Source organism: Hypomesus transpacificus, unplaced genomic scaffold, assembly GCF_021917145.1.
Source record: "Hypomesus transpacificus isolate Combined female unplaced genomic scaffold, fHypTra1 scaffold_48, whole genome shotgun sequence".
Lineage (NCBI taxonomy): Eukaryota > Metazoa > Chordata > Actinopteri > Osmeriformes > Osmeridae > Hypomesus > Hypomesus transpacificus.
The window spans coordinates 509,712-518,303 of record NW_025813996.1 but is presented as its reverse complement, the minus strand read 5'-3'; the positions used below and the strand labels follow the sequence as shown (position 1 = coordinate 518,303).

The 8,592-nt window shown below is 41.7% G+C and overlaps 1 protein-coding gene across 1 annotated transcript; it reads right to left on the bottom strand.

The window, feature by feature from the left end:
• Positions 1-7,146: 7,146 nt before the first annotated feature.
• Positions 7,147-8,450, bottom strand: ripply3 (ripply transcriptional repressor 3). The gene is made up of 4 exons (XM_047017106.1): positions 8,087-8,450; positions 7,945-8,005; positions 7,788-7,855; positions 7,147-7,690 (listed from the first exon to the last, which is right to left on the bottom strand). Exons 1-4 carry the CDS (start codon positions 8,182-8,184, stop codon positions 7,486-7,488), a joined length of 432 nt encoding a protein of 143 aa, XP_046873062.1. The 5' UTR covers positions 8,185-8,450; the 3' UTR covers positions 7,147-7,485.
• Positions 8,451-8,592: the final 142 nt, after the last annotated feature.

Here is an 8,592-nt window from a genome sequence, read left to right as displayed (position 1 = left end):
AGAACAATTAAGCATGCTTTGATAGGATTAGTTAGCATCACATAATGGTGTTCAAATGATTTGGCAGTAACAGAGAGTGGTGTGGATGTGTATTTAATATGTGGGGAAAGAAGCAAACCTGTCCCACCACCGGTTGAGCGGGGTGAGTGAGTGAAGGAGTGGTTGACGGAGAGAGCAGCTGGAGTTGCAGTGTTCTCTGGGCGGATCCATGTCTCAGTCAGCGCAAGGGCATGAAGAGAAGCATGGGATGCAAACGCCGGGATGAAGTCTGCCTTGTTCACAGCAGACTGGCAGTTCCAGAGCCCTAAGGAAAGAGAGAGGGCAGGTGGAGAAGAACTGGATAGGTAGTGAAGGTTAGAAGTTGACCGAATATACTTTGTGACATATCTACGTCTACGGGTAGTGTAATGAACAGGAATGCTAAGGAAACACATGCTAGCTATGAATAAATTATAGGTAGAATATAATCTAAATATGAATATAAATAGGTTGATACTTATCAGAAGAGGTGATCCGCCTCGTCGGCCTTCCTCGGTGGACTCCGCAGGTAGACTCCTTTGTCTTTGATCGACTGAGTCTTCGTGCGACGAGGCTGGCAGACGAGGCTGCCTCTGTAATGCTAACCGCCTTAAATATGCTAATGCACAGATACAACGCCCCAAATTACTGCCAAACAAAAGAATACCCTGAGTACCCTGAAACCAAAAATGACTCACTGGCTAGCTACTCCTTGACCAGTTTCAACTGGTTATCTAACTGCTGACCCTTCTGCTCTGCCCAAGAGACTAACTTTTAGCTAAACTCAATAATATACTAGTCTTGATCACTCACAGTCAATGCAGCGCTCTCGAAGTTCCCTTCAGTATGACGCTATACGCTCTCTTATTGACAAGTCGGAGCAAATTTACAAATTAGCCGTTTCATCAATAAAATAAGAAAATTTTCAGCGACTGAACTGCCTATTTCTCGTCACATTTTAATTCAGATGCTGATTTACACGTACCGTTTAGCTGAAACATGAAAAGTAAAAAATTACAGTTGTGAGGTTTGTCCGCCTCGCTTGACATCTTGCAATGACTTCTGGGAAATCAGAAGCGTTCTCGCTGGTCAAGTCACCATCCGATGCATCCTCGATAAAAGGGGCGGATCAGGAACATTCCGGCTATTTTTGGCGTTCTTGGTGACTTGTGTTCTTTGGATTGGAACCGTACTTGGGCAATAAAAGATGACGTCAAACAAGTTCGCAAGAACACAAGAACGGAAAAAAACGTGGATTGATAAACAGCCATTATGTCTATGATTCTCCCTATATTAGACATTCTCTGCTGGCGACATCTATGCTCGCGACTGGTTGTCGCAAAGTATGACGTGTACAGCTAGTTGCAAGCGTGCACGAGTTCTCAGAGCTGGGGAAAAAAAGAGCCACTAGGTTGGTTTGACTTCATGCTGCATCGGCGGCGCCGGCAAGTCAGCCGGGCTGCAGGCGACGCCGGCGATGCATGAAGTCGAACACACCTACTGTTTAAAGCTAGACCAGAAGAGTCAGAAGTGGAAAGATGGCGCTGTCCAGTTTCGCGCTCTCATTTGCCTCACTGCCCCACTGAGCACTTTTCATAGAAATGAATGGGGACGCCATCTTGGAAGACAAAAGTAGCTTACTCTAGTTATATTAACTCTATGGGAGAACCATAGATATATCGATGGGGAAAACTGCCACTCTCGAGAAACCTCTGGGTTCTGAACTGGTTGCAGTTCCACTCAAGTTCCATATGAGGGCGCTAACGGTCAAGTGCAGAATGAATGGAGGTCTATGGAGCTATACCCCTCAAAATCCACTTTTCTCAGGATATAATTTTTGTCTAATAATTTGAATTCTGAATTCGAAAGGGGAGGCAAAACAAATACACACCGCTGGGTGTTAGATTTTTTAAAGTCGCCTTTCTGTTCTAAAAAGCCTTTGAAAATGTAATTGACGTCATACACATTGTACGACCAGAGCTATTGCTTGACGGCAAGCTCTGGTTACTTCCACCTTTCTCTCGAGGCATCGACAACACAGCTGACAGGTTCTCCCTGTCAATACACATGCTAGAAAGAGTTTTGGCTTGCTAATGTTGTTGCTAATGTTGCTAATGCTCTGACATTCTGGTTCTGCATTGGATGCCAACAAGCGGGATCTCTGGTCGTAGTCAGTCCTTCACTAACCAATCAGCATTCATTAGCAGAATCCTAGCGTGTGATGGGCAACAACGATTTACCCTGTAAGAAATCGAAAGGACATATGCACTCGTTCATTCAACTTTTGACCCGTAATCCATGTTGAACATGCAAAAACTACAAATCTGGGTTTTCTCAACGACAATCAGGCGAAAGAGACAAATTTAACCGTTTAGCTCCATAGACTCCCATTAATTTTGCACTCGACCGCGATCAATCCCAGTGGAACTCTGGTGGAACTGCAACAAAATTCGGTACAATGGGGCTGAATAGGGAGTGGCAAGGCTCTCCTTAAACAGGCTCTGATCGATTGTCAAGAGCGTTTCCATGGCATTCAGAAATATACAACCTACAAACTAGAATTTGGTTGTTTTTGAGGTCAGAAGTTGTTTGCAAAGCAATTTGTTTTGCGAGTTTTTAATTAATGACTGATAAGGCCGTCAGAGTTCGGTGGGCCGACGGGGTTGGGATGGTCCAAAATACCGACCAACTTCCTTTACCAACCGGCCCTCTGACATCGCCAGCATCTAATATTATTTCACATGTCACTACTTGAATACGTATAAATTACTCTAAGACATTTTGTAGTCACTGACTTAGGTTTATACGATCTGTAATCACACTCATGGTGCCGATTTTTAGAAAAGGTTCTGACGTGTCTTCTGAAATGTGTTGTTACGGACTTTTGAAGTTTAACGTAAGAAATTAAACATATATGATGCATTTTCTTTGTAATCATCCAAAATAATGCTAAATGTACGGGTATTTTTCCAAGTAGGCCAATGACTGGTCAATACGTGCGATGCATTGAGTGGACAACACGCCGTGTTTTGAGTGGGCTGCGCGCCGTTTACTGAGAGGGCCGGTCTGACAGTATAACTCCCGGGCCACTGTTTCCCCCGAGTCCGTCCCTCGTAATACAGAAATTTTGGCTCGACATCCACATACGGATAAAACAAAATGTCTCACTATTCCCAGCTTCTATCTCTAGAGACTATGTTACATTTGGTATGATACTGCAAAACAAAAATTCTTAATTATGTTGCAATGTTATTATGTATGACATAAAAATAGAGCTTTGAAATCATCGTTTTTTTCCTTTTCACTTCCTTTGTAATCCATTATTAATCCTGCATTATAAAATGTGAATTTTTTATTACAATATTATTATGCCATTGAGCAAATGTTCTGTACCTTTCATGTACTAAAAGAGTATCAATGTTGCAATGTATGGTTACATTGCAATGTACATTTTCAATAAAAATATTATTTTTTTTACTCCCAGACTGCAAGCGGCAACTATCGTCAGTCTTTTCATGCAGCCAATGTTGAACACACCTAAAATTCACAGAAGTTATAATACACCCTCCTAGTGCACGCGATAGGGAATTGTGTAAGGGATGAACAGAGGACTAATCAGAGTGAAGGGGCTGGGACCAATCAGAGTGAAGGGGCTGGGATGAGTTCCCATGATGCTCATGGAGGCACATGAAAGATGTGGATTGTTTTTAAAAGTGTCAAAATGCTGATCCAAACAACGTCAATCAAACTGCACTGCACTCCATTGGATTATAAAAAGGACACCTGCGAATTCCTGAGTTCCCGGTTCTCCAGATAATCATAAGAAACGAACGCTGACACACAGAGATTCCTGGCATGATTAGAGAGATTATACATACTGTAAATTACTTTTATAAATTTATTCTTCAGCATACCTCTAAATAAAATAATCTGTATCCCATTGACCTTATTTGGATGATTAGGGCAAGCAGAGCACAATGTTGTCGTCATAACTGGCATCTCTCCACACAGTGGGAGTTTGCAGAGGTTTTAGATGCAACTATTCAATCACTTCTGTGTGACAGCACAAAGATTTGACTTGCAGATGAACCCTGGGCAGATGAGCACCTTGGCTCACACACGTTCTACTTCTCAGCCCTGTGGCCTTTACCCCTGACAGGTGGACATGCCCCAGTAGTGTTTCACCTGTGTTTGAGATGGGAAGAGAGGGTACATTATGCCATGTTGTATTGGTGATAAAGGTTACGTTTATGTTTTTGATGGTCAGCTAAGAATAACCAGTTAACCAGTATTTTCTCTGATAAAATCTTCCAGGCAGGGCCAGGTGTGTAGATATTTGACCTGTTGAACCTGTCAGACGACAAGTGAAATGGTCACCGTACTATCTCCTTATCTTCAGGGGTTCACTGAGACTCTTCAATCAGTCTACCAGCCACCTAAGTGACCATTAACCCCTCCCCTTCTAACAAGTCATCCACCCTGGCTGCTCAGTCATTCTATTCCCCAATATCCCCCTCCACCTCCCCCTCTTAGCTCTGGCCTGTCCCAGCCAGTCCTCCAGACAGGTCAGTCGTCCACTACAGCCACACACACACAGATAAACCATCATAAACAAACACAAGGTGAGATCAGATGGCTATCCAGTATTTAACCTCAGGCAGGCCAACAGGCCTTACTGCCCTGCTTGTAAACCAAGCAGGACCTGATGATAGAGGACCCAGAACCATACCCAGTTCCCAGTATGTGTTGAGGAAAGGGACTTGGGGGCAGGCGGCCAGCCATGCTGAGTTGTCCAGGGGGCCCCAGGCTCACCCTTCACCCCAAGCTTTGATCAGTGCTCTCAGAGTCATCAGAGGTGGTAGCCTAGCAATTGGTCCATCTTTAACTTACAATGACCTACGATGTGGAGAAATAGTAGTTAATTTACACAATGTATTTTTTTTTGAAGAAGAAGACTGGCCTGAAGTCATTAATGTTTTAATAGATTTCTAGTTATTTTCCTGCCCATGTACCAATATGTGGTTGATGGTAATGTTGTGCTGTGAGTCTGCAAAGGCACCTCAGTGTGGTCTTATGCTAAGACCCTTGGACCCTGATGGGTTCATACAACCTCACTCCATTTAACCTGATGCGGTGGAAAGCTAGAAATATCAACATTAACATGTGTGACATGCTCCCTACATTTGACATGTGTTCCACACTTCATTTGCACAAAGTCAGAGCATGTAACATACAGTGCCCTCCAAAAGTATTGGAACAGTGAGGCGAATTCCTTTATTTTTGCTGTAGACTGAAAACATTTGGGCTTGACATCAAATAATGAACGTGAGACCAGAGATCAACGTTTCAGCTTTTATTTCCAGGTATTTACATCAGGATCTGATGCACAACTAAGAAAATATCACATTTTGTTTGAATCCACCCATTTGTCATGTGATCAAAAGTATTGGAACAGATATACTTAAAACATATTTAAGTGAATAAGACTTAATATTTAGTTGCAAATCCTTTGCTTTCAATAACTGCAGCAAGTCTGTGACCCATTGACGTCACCAAACTTTTGCATTCTTCCTTTTTGATGCTTTCCCAGGCTTTCACTGCAGCCTCTTTCAGTTGTTGTTTGTTTTGTGGGGTTCCTCCCTTCAGTCTCCTCTTAAGCAGGTAAAATGCATGCTCTATAGGGTTTAAGTCTGGAGATTGACTTGGCCAGTCTAATACCTTCCATTTCTTGCCCCTGATGAACTCCTTTGTTGTTTTGGCAGTGTGTTTTGGGTCGTTATCTTGCTGCATGATGAAGGCTCTGCCAATCAGTTTGGTTGCATCTTTCCTTAAATTGGCAGACAAAATGTTTCTGTAGACTTCCGAGTTCATTTTGCTGCTGCCATCATGTGTTACATCCTCAATGAAGATTAATGAGCCCGTCCCAGAAGAAGCCATGCAAGCCCAAGCCATGACATTACCTCCACCGTGTTTCACAGATGAGCTTGTGTGTTTGGGATCATGAGCAGTTCCTTTCTTTCTCCAAACTTTAGCCTTTCCATCACTTTGGTAAAAGTTAATCTTTGTCTCATCAGTCCATAAAACTTTGTCCCAGAATTTTTGAGGTTCATCTCTGTACTTTTTGGCAAATTCCAGCCTGGCCTTCCTATTCTTCTTGCTAATGAGTGGTTTGCATCTTCTGGTGTAGCCCTTGTACTTTTGTTCATGAAGTCTTCTGCGAACAGTAGATAGTGATACCTTCACTCCTGCCATCTGGAGGTTGTTGCTGATCTCACTAACAGTTGTTTTAGGGTCTTTCTTTACAGCTCTTACAATGTTTCTGTCATCAACTGCTGATGTTTTCCTTGGTCTACCTGTTCGACGTCTGTTACTTAGTACACCAGTAGTTTTCTTCTTCTTCAGGACATTCCAAATGGTTGTACTGGCTATGGCCAATGTTTCTGCAATGGCTCTGATTGATTTTCCATCTTCTCTAAGACTCACAATTGCTTGTTTTTCACCCAAAGACAGCGCTCTGGTTTTCATGTTGTTTTCACCTCTGAATACAGTCTGCATAGACAAAACCTATCTTACCCAATCTGAACCTGAGTGTAGACATTCAGTGGTATTTATTGATTGAATAATGTATGTAATAGGACACACCTGGGCAACAAAACACACCTGTCAGTCACATGTTCCAATACTTTTGCTCACGTGACAAATGGGTGGGTTCGAACAAAAAGGTGATATTTTCTAATTTGTGCATCAGATCCTGATGTAAATACCTGGAAATAAAAGCTGAAACGTTGATCTCTGGTTTCACATTCATCGTTTGATGTCAAGCCCAAATGTTTTCAGTCTACAGCAAAAATAAAGGAATTGGCCTCACTGTTCCAATACTTTTGGAGGGCACTGTACCTGCTTGCCATTTTTCAAATCCAATTGGTAATTTTGGTACCACTCCACTGCACATAGCACAAATGATCCAAGGGGTTTTTTTTAAGAAGAAATTGTAAAAAAGTTCAAGTAACAAAAAGATTTTGAATACAATTAATGCTTTTTATTAGTACAAAACAGATGATAAACAATACAGAGTATGTTATTTAATGTAAAATTGTTGTAATATTGTTACATTTGAAGATCCATCCACTGACTATAAATAACAATTCTTTCCCTATTAAAAACACCCACTGAAATAGGATAGTGTAGAACTTAAGAAAGTGCATATCATGCTTGATATACAGTTAAAAAAGGAAGTTGTTTAGACACAAAAGGTTAACAAAATTATTTAGGTTCACAAGGTCCAACTCAGGGCATTGTTGGGGAGAAGTGGCCATAGATCCAGGTTCAAGGTTTGTTGGCATTGTCCAGTAGTAAACATGATCACTTCAGCAGAGCCACATGTATGACTTGGGCCCAGCACCTTCACAGCTCCATCCACCAGTCCATACTTCTTGTATCCAAATCAGCCAGGCTTCACAGCTATCTTTATGAACTAAGGAGATGAGATGGGTGTCTCCTATGGTCCAGCCCATGCAAATACGTTTTGTGCTCTTCTATGTCTTCATCTTCTTCCTCAGAACTGGAGTCATCATTGTAAAAATGAAGAGTGGCTTGGACAGGGAAACTGGCCAGGACCTTCTTTCCTAAACGTAACATATATTCATGAGTCCTGGATTTGGGCATGTAGAGCCTGTAGATTACATGAATGAAGGTAGTATACATTTTAGTGGATTACACAAACACACATCAAATGGAAATAATCTTTCTCTGTCCGCATTGCTACAAACCTGACTGGGTGCTGGAATCCATGGGCAACCTTGGGTATAGTTTTTGTCACCATTGTCACTGAGTTAAACTAAAAAAGAAAAAAAAAAGATTAGGGTCGGTTAACTGAGTTAAATTTATTACATTTTAGAGCAAGTAGCTCATAGAAAAAATGCTTACTTTTTCCTGGGGCGATTCAGTTTCTCTTAAAGTTGTCCATGGTCTCCAAACCGAGGAGCAACTATAATACAACCATGCGACCTAATTAACTAAAAGTAAAAATATATCTTCCCAATTCAGAATTGAAATAACTACTTCTCACCTAAGTGGTCCTTCAGGCTGCACACATCGTTGAAGTCTTCCTGCTTGCGCCTTCATTGTTAGCAGTGGGTAGTGATTGTCCTGAACGAGGGGGAGCATATTCTGTCCTCAAATGACCCTCTGCCTACAAACTTTCAGACTGAGGAGGAGAATGCGAGGTATGCTATTATCAAGGCCATTTGAACCGTTCACTTGAACAAACAACAGTTGGGAAGTCAGTGAGCTTTTTTTCAGCTGTCAACTGACTGATCACCTCAAGGAAACGAAACTTCTTGACCTAAAATATGAATTTATTAAATAACCTTCTTACTCTTTGCTATTATGCATATCTAAACTATCAGCATCAAATATGTTAAAGAACAGTATTATATAATCACATTGACAGATGCTATTCACAGATGCTATTCACAGATCCGTGGTAAAAGATCCATAGCTAAAGTAAATACAATATTTTTTATAAAGATATCTGTCGCCCTCGTGTGGCGTCAGGCTTTACCTGGCTGAGCA

What these genes read in the sequence shown, in the direction of transcription:
- ripply3 (XM_047017106.1), bottom strand. Translation starts at nt 8,184, where the DNA reads ATGCTCCCCCTCGTTCAGGACAATCACTACCCACTGCTAACAATGAAG. An exon ending in CTGAATCGCCCCAGGAAAAA is followed by an intron (nt 7,856 to 7,944) that starts GTAAGCATTTTT and finishes TTTCTTTTTTAG; the next exon opens with TTTAACTCAGTGACAATGGT. An exon ending in GGATTCCAGCACCCAGTCAG is followed by an intron (nt 7,691 to 7,787) that starts GTTTGTAGCAAT and finishes TGTAATCTACAG; the next exon opens with GCTCTACATGCCCAAATCCA.